Source organism: Loxodonta africana, chromosome 10 (assembly GCF_030014295.1).
Source record: "Loxodonta africana isolate mLoxAfr1 chromosome 10, mLoxAfr1.hap2, whole genome shotgun sequence".
NCBI lineage: Eukaryota > Metazoa > Chordata > Mammalia > Proboscidea > Elephantidae > Loxodonta > Loxodonta africana.
Genome location: NC_087351.1, coordinates 88,812,704 through 88,834,235, shown reverse-complemented (window position 1 = coordinate 88,834,235; position 21,532 = coordinate 88,812,704). Strand labels below are relative to the sequence as shown.

The window sequence follows — 21,532 nt, the reverse complement described above, 5'->3', positions numbered from 1 at the left end:
TTTTGGTAAGCAGCCTGAGCTCTTAACCACGACGCCAAGGAGGTTTCCGCTCAGCACATGGTAAGTGCCACTATTTTGCAGAATTAAATGAAAAAAAAGGGGGGGAGGCTTTAAGCAGTGTTATAATATAACCCCACTGTGGGAGGGGGAAGCGCGCACACACACACACACACACACACACACACAGGTTTACACAAGCACAGGAAACCCTGGGAAGAGCACCTAGGAAGTTAGGATGAGGGGATGGGGGGGGATTAGGAACTCTTAATTCCCGCCCTCCTGTCACATCTGACATCTTTGTTCTTGCTGTTAGCTGCTGTGAAGCCAGCCCCTGACTCACAGGGACCCCATGCACAACGGAGCGAAACGTTGCCTGTTCGGTGCCGTCCCCGTGATCTGGCATCTTCACTCCAACCAGCCAGCCAGCCAGCTGCAGTCGAGTTGACGCCAACGTGGGGTAGCCCACGTGTGTCAGAGTAGAACTGTGCTCCACAGGGGTTTCAAAGGCTGGTTTTTCAGAACTAGATTGCCAGGCCTTTCTTCTGAGATGCCTCTGGGTGGGCTTGAACCTCCAACCTTTCGTTTTGCAGCAAGTGCATTACCCACTTGCGCCACTCGGGAACTCCAGACGTCTTTACTAGCAGCATATATTCTTTTATTTTAAAACAAACAAAAGACGTGCAAAATTCCTCCTGTCCTTCCATAAAGCACCCTTCACTTTCTGTTCTGATGTGATGGCTAGACCTTCTTCTCCATCAAGTAATCAGCTATTCTGGGACAGAGGGGCCCCTCTCGGAGGGCTGCTGGGAGAGGCTGGGATCTGGCCTGTGCCCCGGGGAGCAAACCAAGCTGGCTGCTCCTCCCCATCTCCCACCGTGAGCTTGCTGCCCCAGTAAAGTTGCTGTATCTGCGCCAACTGATCTAATACCATCAGGCCCTTCCCAAGCCTGCCCATCCCCCAGTGAGCTGGTAGCATGAGCTCCTAGAATTAAAAAAAAAAAAAAAAAAAAGGCACATAATTTGTGGCAAGTGGAGTTCATAATCTGTTAATTTATTATCGTTTCTGTCGACCTGGAGGGCCATTAGCAGAGGTAATAAAGGGAGATGTAATTATAGGATCTGAGGCCACTCCAGACACAGCTGCTGTCACTCGGCAGCCCATATTTCATCAGCCGCTGGCGTTCCCCTCTTCCCAGTGTGAGCCAGAGGCTGGCTACCTGGGAGCAGGGCCTGTTGAGGGACCCTTGGTGAGGAGGCCTCTGGGGGTCCCCTGCTGAGTCTGTGCAAATGTCAGCCGGACCTGGCAGGGGTGACGGTGACTCCCAGGGGCCAGCAGAAGGCTCTCCTGGCTGGGCTGCCTCTGGGCCGCTTGGGAGGAGGCTAACGAGCTAATAAGGTGTGGAGCCTGCAATTCATCAAGTGATACCCATAGCCTATTACAGGCTGCTAGCTCTCTTTCTAATCTCCCGCTCTTGGGGAACAAGAACTGGATACTCTAAAGGTTCAGGCTTGTCCTCCGGGTATTCCAATACTTGGCAAATTCAACTCAAGGTAAAACCTGTGTTAGGGGCAGGGCAACTTCAGACCGGCTGGAACAAAAGAGTGGCTGCCATTCTGAGCGAATGACATCAGCTTCAAGCTCCCCATGGAACTCATCCTGTGAGAAGTGTCCTGTGTGTTCAAAACTACACGCCAAAAAGAGGAGGAATGCGTTTGCACTCAAAGGGTCCATCCTTCTGGCTAAACTGATCTGCCCAGAGCCCACAAGAATATGTCGACATCTGTGTAGTAGCAAGGAAACTTACGTTCTCAGCATCCTAATGTCTTTCTGGACTTTTCTACCAGGCCACTGTCCATCAGTCCTGAAGGCCTAACACATGTTCTGCTCTTTCCTCCTCCTGCCCTGAACTCCACCCTGTATCTGCCTTATCATATATGGAGATACAAACCATACAGGAGGTCAGCAAATGGGTGGGGACAGATGAAACTCACCACCCATTTGTAAGTGTGCTGTACCTTGGTGGCTTGTGTGTTGCTATGATGCTGGAAGCTACGCCACTGGTATTTCAAATACCAACTGTGTCACCCATGGTGGGCAGGTTTCAGCGGAGCTTCCAGACTAAGACAGACTAGGAAGAAAGGCCTGGTAATCTATTTCTGAAAACTGGTCATTGAAAACCCTATGGATCACAACAGAATACTGTCAGATATAGTGCTGGAAGATGAGGCCCCTAGGTTGGAAGGCACTTGGAATACACAGTGGACACAACAATGGGCTTGAGGTTACCAACAATCATGTAGATGGTGTAGGACCAGGCAATGTTTCATTCTGTTGTACATGTGGTCACCACGTGTCGGAACCAACTTGCTGGCAACTAACAACAATAAAACAATAGGAGATGAAATAAGATTGGCCATGGGCTGGTAACTATTGTGGCATGAGTACCTAGGAATGCATTACACTGTTCTGCCTACTTTTATATATGTTTGAAATTTTCTATAATCAAAAGTTTCTGTTTTGGTTTTAGTTTTCCATCTTATTCCCAAATTGGATCCCTGGGGCAGAAATTGTCTTAATTCTTTGTAGCAGCCCCAGCTCCTAGCAAGAGCCCTTCCTCCCCGTGCATGTTCAGTAAAAGCCTGCAAAGGCCAAGTATGACGTGCCTTCATGTGCCAGGCCCTGGGCTAGAGGCTGAGTGATGCTTACGGCATGAGAGGTGTATTGCTGTACTGCAGGATGGGGGCCTGAGAGCCTCCTCACAGTTCTGTTCCTAAGCAGTTGGAAGTGGTCCCAACAGTCCTTCCTTTTGTCTGTCCAGGAACCAGGACAGACTGGAGCCAACATAGGGGTCCCAAGGTGGGGCTCCCACTTGCCTCCTCCCTACCCTACCTGCTCGCTTGTGCTCTCTCCCTCTCTCTCAGTCTCTCTGCCCCATAGGGCTAGTGGACAGGCCTTCGGGAGCTCTCCATCTAATGTGGGATGGAATTAAGTCGATTCGTTTAAAAATGTCAGACACTTGATGTGTCACTGTCCTTCATAAGAGGTTTACATGCAGTGGCAGGAAACTCTACTAATTAATTTTACCTTCAACACTGGAAAGTCAGGCCCAAAGAATTCTGTATGCAGATTTATGCAAAATAGGCAAATTCGTATTTGAGACAGTCAAATGAGCCCCGATATTTATCTTATTTTCTAATCAAAAAGAATTCAGCTTTGGACAAGGAGAAATGATGATATGAAAGGAGGCCTTGATTTACTGTTAGCATTGGCCACCACTGTGGGACCAGCCTCCGCCATTTATCAAGTACTCACTATGTGTGGGGTGCGGGCGCTGGGCTAGGTGTGCTATACCCTCCCCACATGGGGGGAGCTCTATTAGTGTTCCCATTTTACAGATGAGGACACTGAAGCCCACGAAAACGAGGCCACTTGCACAAGGCCAGTAAAGGCAGAACTGGGATCAGGGCCCAGGTTGGCCGGATTCCGGAGTCGGTGCTCAAAGCCACACTTTACCCACTCACTGCACTCTTGGTTTGAAAGCCAGACAGGAGATGCAGCTGTGAGCCAGGAAGGCACAGGGAAGAACGGGTTCAGGGGAGACAGTGCCTGTCCACTCCCTCAGAGGTGCTGCAGGGGAGGCAAGGTGGGAGACGGAAGCAGTGACCTGGAGGACCGCCAGCTGCCGCTCCTGAGCCATTGACAGGCCGTGGGTCTAAGTCAGGAACTGAAATGTAAGAGATTGGGCGGGCGGGCGGGGAAGGGCAGCTGTGCCTGATTTGGCCCTGGGTCAGTGGAGCAATCCGGGCTGAGGTGTCTTAAGCAGTGGCCTGACCCCATGTCTGTGCTGAACCAGCACCGGGCAGATTCAAAATGTACTGAGTGTGTAATCTCGGGAGGCTGAGCTCCTTAGTAAGGGCACACCAGCCCCGGTCCCTGAGGACCCCCCTCCCCAGTCAGAATGCCCAGGGGCCACCAGGAATTCCCTGCAGAGGGAATTCCAGGTTTCCTGCCAGCTGAGTTACAGTCTACTCCATGCAGACCCTGCCGCCTGGCCTCTTCCAGCCGCTCTCCACACACAGGCTCCGTCCTGTAAGCAATGCATGCAGGGTCTCACACATAAGGAATTCTTTCTGGCTCAGCCCATCAACAACGGGCCTTGGCATCTAACCTATAGGGCACTTTTGTCACATGATCATGCGTGTTGGCTTCATCTTCCAGAGCCCATGACAAACAAAAACAACAGATTGACAGACAGGAAGATAAGCTGTCCCATGCCACACAGCTAGGAAGAATCCAAGACCACGGTGGATCGTCCCCAGAAGGATTACAGGATGTCTACAACTCTGGGAACCAAGCTGTCAGAACCTTAAAGGAGTTAAACAGGAGGTTAAGGGGTAAAGTAAAAGGAATTAAGGCACAAACTGTAGAAAGGCCCCCAAATGTGTATAACATAGAATATGTGGGTGTCAATATCTACAAAAATAAAAATAAAAACAAGCTCGCGCCATTTACGCAGAACTAGAAAGGCCGAAAGAGAGGCTTGGGTCCACATGCAATGGAGAAGTCCCTATCGCTTCAAATGTGTGATACATACTTTCTGTACTAGGAATGCTCTTAAAATCTGAGAACCCAAATAAAGTGACAGGCTTCCTTTAGAGATCAGGCAAGCAGCAACAGCAAGCATGCAGATGGTGTTAGCACAGGCCAGGCAAATGCTCCACACACACGATCTCATTTCATCCTCAGCTCAAACCCCACAAAGGAGGCATAACTATTACTCCCATTTTATAGAATGGTCAAGTGACCTGCCCAGGGTCACACAGCTAGTAAGTTACAGACCCAGAATTTGAATCCAGATCTGACTTCAAAGCCCATGCTCCTAACTGCTCCTCTCTACCTGACTCTAATATGAAGAAAGAGAGTCGATCATCCTTTTGAGTTGTATGTCAACATAATCCCAATAAGGTCTTATAAGAAAACACTACTCCTTTGCCTCCAAGAGTTCAAGGAACTTGCTCTTTGAACGTTACTTATTGTAGATCCAATCATCCCGACCAGAGTCCTTGCCTGGGTAGTGCCAATGCTTAATGCACTTGGCTGTTAACTAAAAGGTTGGAGATTCAAGTTCACCCAGAGCACCTGTGAAGAGAGGCCTGGCAATCTACTTATGAAAAATTCAGGCTTTGAAGACCTTACTCTGACACATACAGAGTTGCTGTGCATCAAAATTGATCAATTCTGACTCAATGGCAATTTTTTTTTTTTTTAATTAGATCAATCACAGGCCCTTCTAGAAGGATAGCTGGTTCTGAGGAGTCCCCAGGACTTCATATGCATTACCAGACCTTCCAAACACCTGTTCCCCTCCAATCCCACAGGAAGAGAAAAAGTAAAATGGGTGTAGCAAGATGTCACGGGCCTCCTGGTTCCAGGCTTTCACTTGTCAGAACCATCACTGCTGGTCAGGCAGTGGGCAGACTGGCTGAAAGCCCCTGCTTATGCTCCTGGTCCTACATGACTCACCTGGGATGTGCTTGGCCCAGCCAATGATGACCACGAGCTCCCTGTCTGCCAGGTCACAAAGGGTGGTCAGGGCCTTGATGTCCCCCTCAGGCATGCCAGGGGGAGGCATGGCGTACAGCTTGTCTGGCTCAGCCACCAGCAGATATGAGACAATCTTGGTCACTGCAAGGACAAAGAGGGAAAGGTAAATGCCTGGGAAAAGAAGACAAGGTCAGGGGTGTGGCCTAGGATGGAAGAAAAGTTGGGTTCCTATACCCCCATAAAGGTCACACGTGGCTAGAAGGTCCCCTTTCTGACTTCACAGAGTTGCTGGCAGAGGTGACTCAGTCTGTTGAGAAAGGGCTTGGTGAATTCTCCTGAGAGGAGCCTGCGGAGCAACTTTGGGTGGATGGTGAGGGAGGCCTTGTTCTGAAGGATGAGGCCCATGGCTTCTTAGAACCACACACTTTGTTTGGGACCCATCTGTGATGTTCTGCATGGAATGGCTTTGAATGAAGTACCCCAAACCAAGGCCAGGCACCAATGTCATCTCCCCGAGATCCAGCACCCCATCACTCAGCACTGGGAAAGTGGCATTTCCCCAAGTGACACCAGATGTTCCAGGTGCAGGCGCTGGCAAGGGGCAGGCACATTCCAGGCACTCACATGGCTTCTTAGCGGGCGGAGAAATCTGTAAGCTCAGGTAAGGACTGCTCTCTGAGTCCAGCCGCCGCTTGTATTTCTGGCGGCCTCCACGTACTCGGTCAAGACGCACACCTGTTGGGAGGAAAGGGAGAAGGTCTCAAGAGTCGTTCAACATTACTCGTGTGCGGTACTGACTTCTGAATTCCAGCATTGGCCAAATTCTTTAGGGCCAAGCCCAAGGGGGCCTTCTACAGCTGCCTCATGGCCAGCTGCAGGCCAGTTGGCTGGACAGTCCTAAAACAATTATCTAACAGTGACAGCCCATCACTTTTACCCCAGGCGTGGTCCTGTCTCTCTGGATTCAGCATCCTCCTGAAATCCATCACAAGCAACCTTCAGCCCTTGAGTCTTTCTGTTTCTAAAAGGGAAAGCACAACAAAACACTCCACCTAATGGTGTTAGGGAAAGAAGTCACATTATTCTAGATCTGCTCCAAATCCAGGGAAGGTCGAGTCAACTTGCCAAGATAGGACAGAAAACCATTCCATTGCCAGATACTCTGAAAGAGCCAAACCACAGATTTTCAAATCCCTTGCATAAGAAGCATCTGGGTGGGCACACAATAAAAATGTCAATTTCTGGATCCCATCCTCAGACATTCTAAGTTGGAGTTCTAGAAACTTCTACGTAAACTCCGCTATGGGATAAGGATGTAGGTGGTCCTGTCCACACCTAAAAAATCAATGACTAGAAGTACTTCAAAAGCAGGTGCAAAAGCAATTGTGGCTGCTCCATGCAGGAAACATCTACACCACATTTACATCCAGCCCTAGGACAGAAACTGTTCTGCATTCAATTACTACCCACAGCTAGTCCAAGGGTAGCAGCATCAGCATTACCTGGGAGCTTGTTAGAAACAAAATCTCAGGCCTGGCCCCAGAAGAATCAGGATCCGCATTTCAACAAGGTGATTCCTATGCAAATTAAAGGCTAGAGATGCTGCGGTACAGTGTCTAGCAGAAAACCAGCTTCCACTAGTACCTCGGACACTAAAGGGGACAGCTGAATTCTCTCCCACACAGACCTGAATCCATCTGCTGGTAAGGCTGGCTCACATCTGCCCCCTTACCTTGGCACTCCTAACCTCGTCAAAGGAGCACCAGTGGCGCCGTGGTTAAGCGCTAGGCTGCTAACCAAAAGGTCGGAGGTTCGAGCCCACCAGCTGCTCCGCAGAAGAAAGATGCGGCAATCTGCTTCCATAAAGATTTCAGCCTAGGAAACCCTATGAGGCAGTTCTACTCCACCCTATAGGGTCACTATGAAATGGCACACAACAATGACAACAACAACAAATCCTCCTGCCCCCTTCAGTAAGAGCAGAAGAAGTAGGCACACAAATGCAGGAAGGATGGTTTCTCCCTTGAAAGTTTTTGCGGAAAAGTTCCCTGTTCAGAAGAGTTGTCCTGACCCCGACCTGTGTGTGACACTGCTACAAAAAAGTCCACCCTTCCTTTCCGCACCAGAGGTGAACCAAACCCACCACCAAGCTCTGCTTCCCCGTGGGGTGCCAATAAGACCACAAAAGGAAATGCCAAGCTTCATTGGTGAAGGATGGTGAGGACCCCCACTTACTGAGCACCTACTATGTGCCAGGATGAGCCCCCTCCTCACTTCACTGACCTTCTCGCCTAGAAGCTAACCTAATGAGCCCTCCCTTGCGCCCAACCCCCACCTACCTTACCCCAGGCAGTGGTCAACCAGGGTGGTAACTGGTCTACCAGAGTAGGGACTGCCCAGCTAACGATAAAAAAAGGGACTCATCCCCACAGCAAGGCAAGGAGAGGGGCAGGTACTACCTCTGCCACTGCTACCATCTGGAACGTTCTCTGTCCTGACTCAGGGCCCTTAGTGGGTGTTCAGAAAAGATTTGATAATACAGGAGAGGATGTGCCTCCCTCCTCCCCACTTCCCCATCAGGCCAGTGCTTCCTCTGGTGTCTGAATAGTGCACTGGGCTTCTCCTGTTGACCACGTGTCCCATAAGGCCAGGGACTGCTCGGGGTCCTCCTTCAGTGTCTGCCATGGCATCTGACACGCAATGGGTGCTCAAGGATTGGGAGCTAGCACTACGATTATCATTATTATAATAATGATAACCTATCATAAAAAAAAATTTTTTTTATCATATATATCATATCATCGCCACTATAACACTTCTCTAGTATTGTGTACAACTTCCTGGTCAGTGATGCTAATAACGACAATGCTAACAGCACTTATTGAGGACATTCTGTATGTTTACCCTACTTAATTCACAGAACGTAAAGTAGGTGCTACTAATCTCATTTTACAGGTGAGAAAAACTGAAGCTTGTAGAGATTTAGTAATCTGCCCAACGAAACAGCCAATGCCCAAGTTCTTTGTCATTCTAGGGTATGACCTCCTGGAGCACACACACACACACACAAAAAAAACGTCGTGTTAATTCCAACTACAGGACAGAGTAGAACTGCCCCATAGGGTTTCCAAGGAGCACCTGGTGGATTCAAACTGCCGACTTTTTGGTTAGCAGCCGAACTCTTAACCACTCCGCCTCCGGGGTTTCCTCCTAGAGCACAGTAGGTATGCAGTAGTCTCCTCTAAACTTTCTCCTCCAGTTACATAGTGGTCAATAACTCCAATCAATAAATGTATTGATTATTAGATTATTCTGTTTTTTTTTTTTTAAGTAGCCTGTTAGTTTTAATTATGCACAAATTGATACCTGGTGTGAGATATGCTCACCCTCCTTGCTTCCCCTCTGCTTTTCTGAGTCCTGCCCTACGCATCGGAAACCCTGGTGGTATGGTGGTTAAGTGCCACGAGCCTGTAACTGCTTCAGCCTATGGGACCCAAAGATCAAGGTCCCAGGCTGCCCCTTATGGGTTCTGTAGCTCTGCACAAGTTGACCCTCATAGCCTGTTTTATCATCAGGGTAAGAGGAGGAGGCAATGATAACACCAACTCTGCTCACCACATGTAGCTTTTGTGAAAATCAAATGACGTAATGGTGGGAAAATGCTTCAGAAATTGGAAAGCAAGCCCAGTAGGACAGGTGTGGCCATCTTTCTCATCGCTCCACAGTTTGGCATTCACCTGGCACTTCACATACCACCTCCCATCAGCTTTTGGATTAAATGGGTTCTTCCAGGACAAGGCCCATGTCTGCTACATTTCCTGGTACTCTCTCTCCCCTACACTGTCACACAGTCAGGGTTTGCTAATGATCCTGTGGTGAGGGGGGATGGTCCTGTGGTACAGGCCTGTGCTTCCCAACCTATGGCTCCCCTAAGCGAAGTGGTCTTATCCTTCTTCCCCACACTGCTCCCAGAGACAGTTAATATCCTGGACTCACCCTTGAAGTCCTAGTTAAAGTATTAACTCTTTCGAGTCAGTACTTCCAGACCAGGCCCTGCTCTCCCAGGCAAAGTTGATCATGCCCTTTCTGGGTTCCCTTTGCTCATTGTGCATTAGAGCAATTATGGTAAAAACACTACCACGTCACAATACGCCATACACTCATCTCCCTGGTAGACTGTGGGCATCTCCTGGGCAAAGACTTTCATTCATCTTTGTAGCCCAAGCTCAGCACCCAGCCCATGGTAGGCAATCAAGTGTCCAAATAAAATGATGTGCTGAGTTAAAATGAAGCCCCTTAGATCTGGGAAACAAAAGAATCTCAAAGTAGCGAAGGACATCTGGCCCAGGGTCTGTCCCCTTCCAGAGCTTCCCTTTAATCCTCCCACCCTGTTGCTCTAGGGTTGATTCAGACTCAGGGCTATCCCATCTGTGTCAGAGTAAAACTGTGCTCCACAGAGTTGTCTATGGCTGATTTTCCACAGGTAGATCGAACCACCAATCTTTCAATTAGCAGCTGAGCACATTAACCGTCTGCACTACCCATCCTCCATCCTCCAGAAATTCACCCCCTCAAGGCAGCCATTCCTCATGAAAGTTTCTCCTTGAACTGAGCTCAATTCTGTCTCCTGAATTCCTACCCTCCATTCCAGCTCTGCCCCTAGGAGCCCATTCAACAAGACTACTCCCCTTCCACATGACAACCCTTCATGGAATCCAGATATCTTTGAGGAATCTTCCTTCCATGGCCAAGCATCCTCAGTGCCTTTAACTTCTACATTTACACTGTGCTTTCAGGCCAGTCACCTCCCTGCCTTCTATGCATCTGTCTCTATCGATGGGGTCTGCTCTGAACTGAGAACTGTCAGTTCCTTCAAGAGCAGAGGCCTCGGACATCTGTCTGAATTCCTTTGCACTCAGCCTCAGCAGACATTGGATAACTATATTTCTACTTATTATCTGATAATTCGCTTTTGTATTTTCTTAAATAAGCTGCTCACAATTTTAATAAACAAAAAGAAGATCCCACCCTCCCGCACACATACACATGAGACAATGGTATAGAATGGGCTCTCAACCTGAGTGCTATGGCAAAATACTGTATCATGAATCCTTTCGAAATGGATCACCAAATTTTAACATTTAGGTTTTCTACCCCATTTCCATTCCATTCCTCCCTCTTCCTTGCTATCAGAACCCGGATTTTGTTCATACAGACAACTTGGCCTCACCAGTCCCTGCTCTAGCAATCCCTTCCCTGGTAGCTAGGGCTGGGCATATGACCTGGTCTGGTTAATGGGACGTAAGCAGAAGTCCATGGAGGAAGCTTCTGGGATGGGTTTTGCTTTTCTGATAAAAGGGGCAGATGTGTTTTTCTACTTCTCGGCCTTGACCTGGAAGGTGAAGCTTAGAGCTGTGGCAACCTCCTTGTGACCATGAGGCAGCCATGTTGAGGACACAAAGAACACCAGAGAAGAAGAGCAGAAGGAGCCTAAGACCTTGATAAGATTGCCCAGAAGCCCATGCAGTGCCAGCAATCGCCCACCTCGGGACTTGTTGTTAGATGGGAAATCTACCTCATTCACTGATGCTCTACCACGAGCAGTCAGGTGCTCTGTAACTTGCAGCAGAAAGCAATTTTCACTGATCTGATGGGCAATTGCTTTTCAAGTCAGAACGCTTAAGTCTTACCAACCCCAAATGAAAAAAAAGGAGGAGCCTTGAACATGGAATGAGAGACATATCGCTTATGTCCTTACACTAGCAAAATATCCAAAAAGTAGACTCAGGAAGCACGTTAACTTACAATTACTGCCTGGGATTATTAAATTGTATTGACGTTGTCTGGATTTAAAGAAGCATTAATGATACTCATATGTGAAGTGTCTCAGATGTCCAAATATCGTCGTAAATACACGTCCTTTGTTTGAGCCACTGTCAACACCAATCCCTCTAAACGTGCGGGTCAATTTTAATATTCCAAAGTGTGCCATTCAAATGTTTTGTTATTTTTGCCACAATTTTTAAAAAGAAGTGTGCTATGAATACAAAAAAAGATGGATAATCACTGGAATACATGATCCTGTGCAGACTGTCCTTGAGTCCAGGACCAGATAGGGAGCTGACTCTGTTTTGGGCAGCATGATAAACTCCTAAATCTTACAAACACAACTATAAGCAGACGCTCACATCCACTGACCAGTTACCTGTGCTGGTTCCTGCTCTAAGCATTGGATGTGTATTATCTCACTCTGGGCATGCAACAACCCTATAAGGGAGGTTCTATTATCCCATTTTATAGAACAGGGAAGTGAGGCTAAGAGCCACTGAATAACTTGCCCCAGGTTACACCAGTAGGAGGGCAGTCTGGCTCCTGAGCCAAGGTTTTTCAACCACTGCGGCTTAGGGGCTCTCTCAAAGTGACCAGAAGAGTCTCAGTTGGTAGGAAAAAGCAGCAGGGGGACCCTGAACCAAAGCCACGTTGCACACCTCCAGGGGTACCGTTCACCTGGAACACAATCTGAATGATGTCCCCTGGAGATGTGTCTCATGGTGGTACCACTCTGGCCTGCACGGGACTCAGTGGAAAACGAACTCCCTCTTTGATGACGGGAGGATTCTGCCCGAGCCTGTCTGGGAACTACATGTATATAATCTGCAATCAAAGTAGTTACCATCGAGTTGATTCCAACTCATGGTGACCCAGTGTGTGCAGAGTAGAATTGTTCCATAGGTTTTCAAGGCAACAACCTTTCAGAAGCAGGTCACCAAGCTTTTCTTCTAAGGTGCCTCTGGGTGGGTTCGAACCACCAACCTTTTGGTTACTAGTCAAGGAATTAACCATTTGCACCACCCAGGGACTCCAAGAAGTGGGTAGAAGAGATCAATCCCCGACTTCCCTGCTCTCCAAACTTCTGTTGGTGCCTGGCCATCTATTTCCAAAAATGTATCCACTGAAAACCCTACAAAGCACAGTTCTGCTTACACATGGGATCACCATGAGTCAAGATTGACTCAATGGCAGCCTGGTTAACCTACTTCCTTCCCTTTCTGGAAGCTGCAGTTTGGCCAAGGCTTTGCCCTGTAAGTACAGCCACAGCTCTCACCAGCTTCCTGAAACAGTTCCCATGCTGGTCCCTTCAGGCCCGGGGGAGCTAAAGGCTCTCACTGTTGCTACCCCTGGGGTGCATCAGCACCTGTTGCGGGTTCCCTTGACTCTACTCACCCCTCTGTAAATTGCCTCTTCATTAAACCCCCTTCAGTGGCCCCTGTGAGGAGCCATCCTTTCCTGCTGGGCTCTGAGACAGCAAGAAGTAGGATGTGTTTCATTAGCCTCACAAGGACCGAGGGAGAGACATGTGATCAGAAGGAGTAACCAAGTCCATGTTGAGATGCTCGATAGTAGTCTCTAGATGCAAATGCCCAGGGGCCTTCCTGGCTGTGGCTTGCTTTGCTCACTGTGTTTGTTTTGAGAGTGGCAACTGTGCTGTGGCCCGGAAGTTCAGTGCGTTGAAAGCAGAAGAAACAAACACTAGCTTTAAGGTCAGACCTGGGTGTAATCCTCGAATCTCCCTTTGCTACCTGTGTGAGCTTGAACAAGCTTCTTCATCTCTCTGTGCCTCAGTTGCTGCATCTGTGAGATGGGGATAATGACAGTACCTATCTTACAGGGCTACTGTAAGGGTTAAACGAGCTAAGACATGTGAAACTCTTAAAATATTGTAGATGGCACACAGTAAGTGCTCAATTAATGTTAGGCAATATTACTATGGTTAAAAAAACTTACACTCTTGGAGCGGTTCTATATCTTGACTGTCCCAACATCAATATCCTCATTGTGATACTGTACTATAGTTCAGCAAGATGTTACCTGTCTTAGTTATCTAGTGTTGCTATAACAAAAATTCCACAAGTGGATGGTTTTAACAAAGAGTGTTTTATTCTCTCACAGTTTAGGAGGTTAGAAGTCCAAATTCAGAGTGCCAGCTCTAGGACACTTTCCCTATCAGCTCTAGGGGAAGGTCCTCGGCATCAGTCTTCCTCTGGTCTAGGAGCTTCTCAGCACAGGGACCCCTGGTCCAAGGGATGCTCTCTGCTTCCAGTGCTTCTTTCTTGGTAGTATGGGGTTTCTTTCCTCTCTGCTTTTGTTATCTCCAAAGAGACTGACTCAAGATACAATCTAATCCTGTAGATTGCTTCCTGCCTCATTAACATAACTGCTTCTAATCCTGCCTCATTAACCTCATAGAGGCTAGGATTTACAACACCTAGTCAATTACATCATATTACAAAGTGGAGGACAATACAATTTTTTAGGCAATTACATCTAGGCAATTACATCATATTACAAAGTGGAGGACAAAACAATTCCAGGAATTGTGGCCTAGCCGAGTTGACACACATTTTTGGGGGACACTATTCAATTCATAACATTGCCATTGGGGGAACCTGGGTTAAGGGTACATGAGATCTCTCTGTATTGCTTCTTACTACTGCACATGAACCCCACACGTCTGTCAGTTTGTTGTACTGCAGGGGCTTGCATGTTGCTGTGATGCTGGAAGCTATGCCACCAGTATCAAATACCAGCAAGGTCACCGTGATGGAATGGATTCAGCTGAGCTTCCAGACTAGGACAAACTAGGAAGAAGGACCTGGCAGTCTACTTCTGAAAAAAAGGAGCCGGTGAAAACCTTATGAATAGCAGTGGAACATTGCCTGATAGAGTGCCTGAAGATGAGCCCCTCAAGCTGGCAAGCACTCAAAAGACGACTAGGGAAGAGCTGCCTCCTCAAAGTAGAGCCGACCTTAATGATGTGAATGAAGCCAAGGTTTCGGGACCTTCATTTGCTGATGTGGCACCACTCAAGATGAGAAGAAACAGCTGAAAATACCTATTAATAATACTTCATGCTTGGTAAAGTAGAGGGTCAGTGAAAAAGAGGAAGTCCCTCAAGGAGATGGATTAACATAGTGGCTGCAACAATGGGCTCAAGCATAACAATTATGAGGATGGTGCAGGACCTGGCAGTTGTTTGGTTCTGTTGGACCTGGCAGTTGTTTGGTTCTGTTGTACATGGGGTTGCTATCAGTCGGAACTGACTCAATGGCACCCGACAACAACAACACTGCAAATGAACCTACCTGTTGGAGTCAAGTTGGTTCTGACTCATAGTGACCCCATAGGACAGAAGTAAAACTGGCCCATAATGTTTCCAAGGTGCAGCTGGTAGATTCGAACTGCAAACCTTTGTTGGTTAGCAGCTGAGCTCTTAGCCACTGTGCTACCAGGGCTCCACATGAACCCACAATTACCTCAAAATAAAAAGCTTAAAATCTATCTATGTGGGATTAAACTGATGTCTCAGAAGGTTAGATGAGAAGCTCAGGGAGCAGTAAGCCTATGTTAATGGGGGGGAATGACTTGGGAAAGGATGGTGACAACTGGTACACAACTTGAAGAACGTAAACAACGTCACTGAATTGTACACGTGAAGTTTGTTGAAATGGCGTAGTCTTTGCTGTGTATATTTTCACACAAAAAAAATAATTAAAAAAGAAGAAAATAAAAATTAAAAAAATTCACTTTTCAGGTTACTGGAACTAGATAACATAAAATTTGTGAAACACATAACAGAGTACTTAGTATACAGTACCAAAAGCAAAACCCACTGCCGTCAAGTTGATTCTGACTCACAGTGACCCTATAAAACAGAGTAGACCTGCCCCATAGGGTTTCCAAGGAGCGCCTGGTGGATTCGAACTGCTGACCTTTCGGTTAGCAGCCGAGCTCTTAACCACTGCACCACTAGGGCTCCTAGTAGGAACGCAGTAATAATTTCTTTCCTTTCATCTGTCTACCTGAGGTGGTAGATCCTAACTTGAACCACCAGCTTTCCTCATGGGAAGAGGGAGACAAATATGTTCCTGTAATTCTAACTATTGCGTATCAAGTACTTTAGACAAAAACACTCAATAAACTAAGGTTCAGAGAGGTTAAATACTGTGCTCAGGATCACACAGCTCTGATACCAAACCAAAAAAAACCAAACCCATTGCCATTGAGTCCATTTGAAGCCTCATAGGGTTTCCAAGGCTGCAATCTTGACAGGAACAGATTGCCACGTCTTTCTCCCACAGATCAGCTGCTGGGTTCAAACCACTGACATTTTAGTTAGCACTTAATCACTGCGCCACCAGAGCTAGCTCCGACATAAGTCTTTCCTATTCCAAAGCTGGTGCTCTCTTGAATATCCTATTAGGACCGAGTGGGTGTCTCTGGCCAACAGGAGGACAGAGAAGCTGCCCTTGGCTGCAGTGGTTAACCACCCCCCACCCCAGTCTCATCTGGGTTGGTGACCCTGTGCCTGCAGTAGCCAATCCTACTTCCTAGCACAGGGCTATCCCATACCCATAGCTCATTAGATCTGCATAACAATGTGGGCAGAGGGAGATGTATATTATTATCATTATTATTATTCCCACGTGATAACTGAGGCTCAGAACGGTCAGGCAACTTGCTCAGCGCCACACAGCCAGGAAATGTCAGCAGGAGGATCTAAATCTTCATCTACAGCTCTCTAAGTCCTACCTCCTTTGCCCTAAACTTGGGACCACCAGTCCTGTAAGATCTTCAGAAGCCCCCTATCATAAATAGCAAAGAAGCTGAGGGGCCACTGCGGAGCACAAACTTCCAAAGCCTCTCAACCCTATGCCCCACCTACTAACTCCCCAGCCCACCCTGTGGAGCATCAGAGGCGTCCAGAGCCAGCTGCGATCAGATGTCCACTTGCTGACTTCGTAAGATCAGGCTTCTGACTTTTTTTCTTAATGGAAGTAAAATAATTCCTGCTTCCACCCACCTCCCTCCTTTCTTCTCATTTTCACTCGTAAGCTGGACCAGATCCCAGGCTTTCAGAAGTAAAAATAGCCGAGTGTGCAGGGGCCACAGCAGTGGGAAGCAGCTTAAGTTTCTCTCTTTTGTACTCAGTCTCTAAAAATAACCAGCTAATGCTCTCCGCAAAGCCTGGCCCTGCACCTGGGTCAAGCCTGCCCCGGCACCTGGGTCAAGCCTGCCCCGGCACTGCCCCATGTCATTTCTCTTCCCCAGGAAAGGCTCAGACAGGGCAGGGGGTGGCATCACGTCCTCCCACCACCGCCTCTGCGGAGCTGCTGCCCAGGTCACAGTCTGCGATTTTTTAACGGTCGAGATCCTCCTCTTAAAATGTAGAACAAAACTCAAATTCCTAAAAATGAGGCCCAACTTACTGGATGGGTAGAGACTAGATGAGCCACCAAAACTACTACTCTGAGATACTTTTTAAATTACTTCCAGCGGTCACCTTTCAACCGAATGACAGATTGGCCCATAAAATAAATATCACTTCCAAGCACTGCGCTCCTCAAAATAATCGTCCAGATGCAGCCAAATGGTTAACATTTACCCTAGACCAGGGATGAGAAGGCTAGGGGGAACAGGGAAGCTAGATTAACGGAAACAGAACAACCAAAATGGAAATAATGAGAATGCTGATACGTTGTGAAGAACGTAACCAACTGTCACTGAACAATATGGATAGAAATTGTTAAATGAGAACCTAATTTCCTGGGTAAACTTTCACCAAAAACACAACAATTTTTTTTTTAAAGACCCTTCTCTTCTCGCTACCCAGAAGTCCCTCCTCTTCCCCCAAATCCAATGTCCCTGTTTTATTAATGATATGAGCAGGTCTATATTTGTGTCACATTTCAGTTTAGATAACTACTTCATTCTCCTGTCTCATTTGATCTGCATAACAATGTTGGGGAAGGGAGGACACACCATTATTATTATTCCATGTGAAAACTGAGGCTCAGAAAGGTCAGGCAACTTCCTCAGAGTCACACAGCCAGGAACTGTCAGTGGGAGGATCTGAACTTTGATCTACAGCTCTCCAAGTCCTGCTCCCTTTGCTCTACACTTGGGGCTGCCAGCCCAATACCATCCTCAGAATGCCCTGGAAAGCCTTTGAACAATGCAGATGTTGAGGAGTTACCCCGCAAAGGTTCTGAGTCAGTAGGACTGGGGTGGTGTCCACGAATTGATATTTTTTAAAAGCTTCTCTGATGACTCACCAGGCCTGGGGAGCAATGCACTAAACCTATTTTATTTAATAGTTTTATCTGACTTGGGTTCTTATTAGAGGTTTTGGCGGTTGACTCTCTGCCCATAATGTCTACTGAGTTACAGTTGACCCATGTCCAGAAGGGGAAAACCACACAAGAGATGGTGTGGAACCTGGCCTCCCGAGGGCCCAGAGGCTGTAGGTCCTGCAGTCATGCTGACAGGTGCTCCAAGCCAGCGTGAAGTTCTAAACGCTCATCCACACGCCAGCCTTCCTTTGGCCACCTGTCCTGCAGGGGTTTCCGTGTGGCAGGTGAGCTCACCTTGCTGTCTCAGACACAATGGCTATTTTTGGCTGCCTTTTCCCTGGTGACATATCATAAGAGTAAAGAGTAGCTCACGCATGACTTGCTAAGAGCCAAAGCAAGAGTCTTGTGCATGGATAAATACACATGCCACCTAATAATCTGGGGCCTGCACCAACTGCTCTGTGGGCCCTGGGCACCAGGCTAGGTGGGTGGTAATGGGTGAGGAGGCCTGGCATTCTGCCTGCTATAGGAGTGTCCACTCTCACGCTGCTCTCTCCTCTGGAACCTTCTCACCCAGGGCACCAAGTCCCCAGGCCCCAAGGACATTTCTACAAGCCTGCAGTATGCTGCATTCCCAACAGCCAGGAAGCCTCCTGAAACTGTACACCCTACAGGCAAAATGTATTTCAGCCTAGCCTTCCCTTCCTAAATTTCCTTAGTGAAGCCAAGGGCTTTGCTACTGGCCAAGGCATCTACACTGAAGTTGGACAGGGCTCCTTAGAAGGAAAAGACAAGATTCTATACAGCTCTGACGCTTACTGGCTCTGTGGCTAGGGCAAATCACTTAAACTCAGTTGGACCAGATCAGACACAGTAAATACCTGTCATACGTGCCACCACTCTCTGTTACCTAGTCTGTGTCAGACAGTGCTAATCAAACATAGCACTCTTGCTTACTGGTCCCAGATGCTACCTAAGAAGTCTTTTCACCTACTCTAGGCAGCCACTTCCCACCTTAGAGCTGATGGTCCAGAAAAAGAGACTTGACCATCCTTGGGCTGGATGGTTGCTAAGGTTCTTTCCAGCTCTAAAATTCTGACTCTTCAGAAACCTTTCAGATGGGCTTCAGGGGACCTGTGAAGTTCCTGAAACTGTCTGTAAAATATTGTGTATATGTACTCATATATATTTTTCAGTAGAGTTTTCACTAGATTTACAAGATAATTTATAAGTCCCTAAATCAAGAACAGGTATCCCTGGGAAGCACAAACAGTTAAGCACTCGACTGCTAACCAAAAGGTTGGTGGCTTGAACATACCCAGAGAAACCTTGGAGGAAAGGCCTGGCAATCTGCTCCTGAAAGGTCACAACCTTAAAAGCCCTGGGGAGCACAGTTCTACTCTGTACACACAGGGCCGCCATGAGTGGAAATCAACTTGACAACAGCTGCTTTTGTTTTTTTAAATCAAGAACCACTGTGTTAGAGGCTACCAGAATAAACAAGTCAAAAAAAGAAAAAAGATCATTTCAGACTGGGAGAAGTTCACTGAGGAAGTAAACAATGGGGTATGATAGAAATTAATGGAGCGGGAGGGGAGACCAACTTTAGCCAGGGTGGTCAGGAAGTCGTTTCTGAGAAGATGACATTGAAGTTGAGATTGGAAGGATAAGAAGGAGTCAGCCATTCCACAGCAAGTGAAGGTCCTAAGGTGGGAAAGAGTTTGCCATGTTTGAGGATCTGAAGACAGCGTGCCTGGAGGAGAGCGGGTAAGGGTGAGTGAGGGTCAGGAGATGTATAAGATGGCGGAAGCGGTAGGGAGCGGCTAGATCATGCAGGGTCTTGAAAACCAGAGTAAATTAAAGTGCTTGGATTTTACTCTAAGTGCAATGAAAAGCCATTGAGGTATGTTGCTATGAACTGAATTGTTTCCCCCCCAAAACATGTGTTGTAAATCCTAACCTCTGCCTGTGGTTATAATCCCATTTGTGAATGTGTTGTGTTTGTTATGCTAACGAAGCAGGATTAAGTTATGCCAATGAGGATTAAGTTTTGTTTACCATGTTAATGAGGCAGGATCAGGGTGTTTCTTGAGTCAATCTCTTTTGAGACATAAAAGAGATTAAACAAGCAAGCCAGAGAAGCAGAGATAGAGGAAGAGAGATGCCAACCCATATGAAGATCACCCAGGAGCAGAAGCTCAGAGAGACAGGGACCTTCCTCAGAGCTGCCAGAGAGCAAAAGCCACTCTTCAGAGCCGGCACCCTGAATTTAGACTTCTAGCCTCCTAGGCTATGAGAAAATTAATTTCTGTTTGTTAAAGCCATTCGCTTTGTGGTATTTCTATGACAGCAGCACTAGATAACTAAGACAGAGTTTGCTGCCAGAAGAATGGGGTGCTGCTCTAAGAGATACCTAAAATGTGGAAGCGGTTTTGGAATAGGGTAATGGGTAAAGGCTGGAAGAATTTTAAGGTGCCTCATAGTAAAAGGTAGCCCTGGTAGCTCAGTGGTTAGGAGCTCAGGCTGCTAACCAAAAGGTTGGCAGTTTGAATCCACCAGTTGCTCCTTGAAAACCATATGGGACAGTTCTACTCTGTCCTATAGGGTCACTATGAGTCGGAATTGACTCGACGGCAATGGGTTTGGCTTTTTTGTTTGTTTGTTTTTTAAATTAATAGTAAAAGCTTAGATTGCCTTGAAGATACTGTTGGTAGAATTATGGATGTCAAAGGTGATTCTGATGAGGGCTCAGGAGAAAGGGAGGAGAGCTATAGAGAAAGTCTCTATCATCTTAGAGAATACATATGGCACTAGCAACAGAACGTTGCTAACAATGTGGACCTTAAATGTGTTTCTGGTGAGACTTTAAAAGATAATGGTGAACATGTGACTGGATAACAGGGTAAGGGCAATGCTTTTTCACTGAGTGGCAAAAAACTTGCCTGAATTACGTTCAAATGTTTGGAGGAAGCTGGAACTTGGAAGTGATGAACTTGGATATTTGACTAAGGAGATTTCTAAGGAAAATCTTAAAGGGCCTCGTGGTTTCTCCTTGCTGCTTATAGTAAAATGCAAGAGGAAAGAGATGGATGAAAAAGGAACTGTACAAAATGAAAACAAAACTTAAAGATTTGGAAAATTCTGTTGTACAACCTAAGGACGTGTGTCCTGGAATTTTTACCAAGGCTATGACTATACAATCTTTTGTGACTGATGGATCTCACCAGCTACCACAGCAGAAAACCCATTAGCTTAGACTGAATGGGACAGAGAAAGACCAAAAGGAGAGAATGCTGTCTGCCTCTTGGAATTCTACAGACAGGAAACAGGCCAAAGGAGCTACATAGGTTGTCCTCTAAGAAAAGCACCATCCCCGGAGCATCACAGATCAGCAAAACTGTTGGAAGAAGCATGGAAAGTAGGGCCTTCTTGGTTTCAAGCGGTGGGCCACAGTCTTCTGGGTCTCAAAGGATGGGACCATAGCCTCCTAGGTTTCAAAGAGTCAGATCTTTGGAGTGTGGGCTGCTGTTACAGTGTGCCTGGGGAATGGGGCCGCTGCTGCCCAAAGCTGAGGGGGTGAGGCTGCCACGCCAACACTCAGATGGACTAGGAGAATGAGGCTTCCCAGAGCAGAGGGAACTGAGTTGCCCTCCCAGTGGGCCTGAAGGGCTGAGTTGAAGCCCAGGGCCAAGGGGCCTCCACCCAGAATCTAGAGGGCTTGGCCAACACCCAGAGTCTGGAGGACAGGGCCATTGCCTAGATGGTCTCAGAGAAGGAAGGATTATTTTCAAGAGAGCTAACATAATTTGTTCTGCAGGGTTTTGGACGTGCTTGGTGCCTGTTATCTCTTCTTTCC

The 21,532-nt window shown here is 47.3% G+C and overlaps 1 protein-coding gene across 2 annotated transcripts in view; it reads right to left on the bottom strand.

The window, feature by feature from the left end:
- ESRRB (estrogen related receptor beta) overlaps window positions 1–21,532 on the bottom strand; it is a 57,765-nt gene that overhangs the window by 13,344 nt on the left and 22,889 nt on the right. For both annotated transcript variants that reach the window (XM_023546402.2, XM_023546403.2), the window contains 2 exons: window positions 6,170–6,280; window positions 5,525–5,686 (listed from right to left, as the gene is read on the bottom strand). In XM_023546402.2, the coding sequence (XP_023402170.2) occupies window positions 5,525–5,686; window positions 6,170–6,280 (273 nt within the window). The remainder of the gene's footprint in view (window positions 1–5,524; window positions 5,687–6,169; window positions 6,281–21,532) is intronic.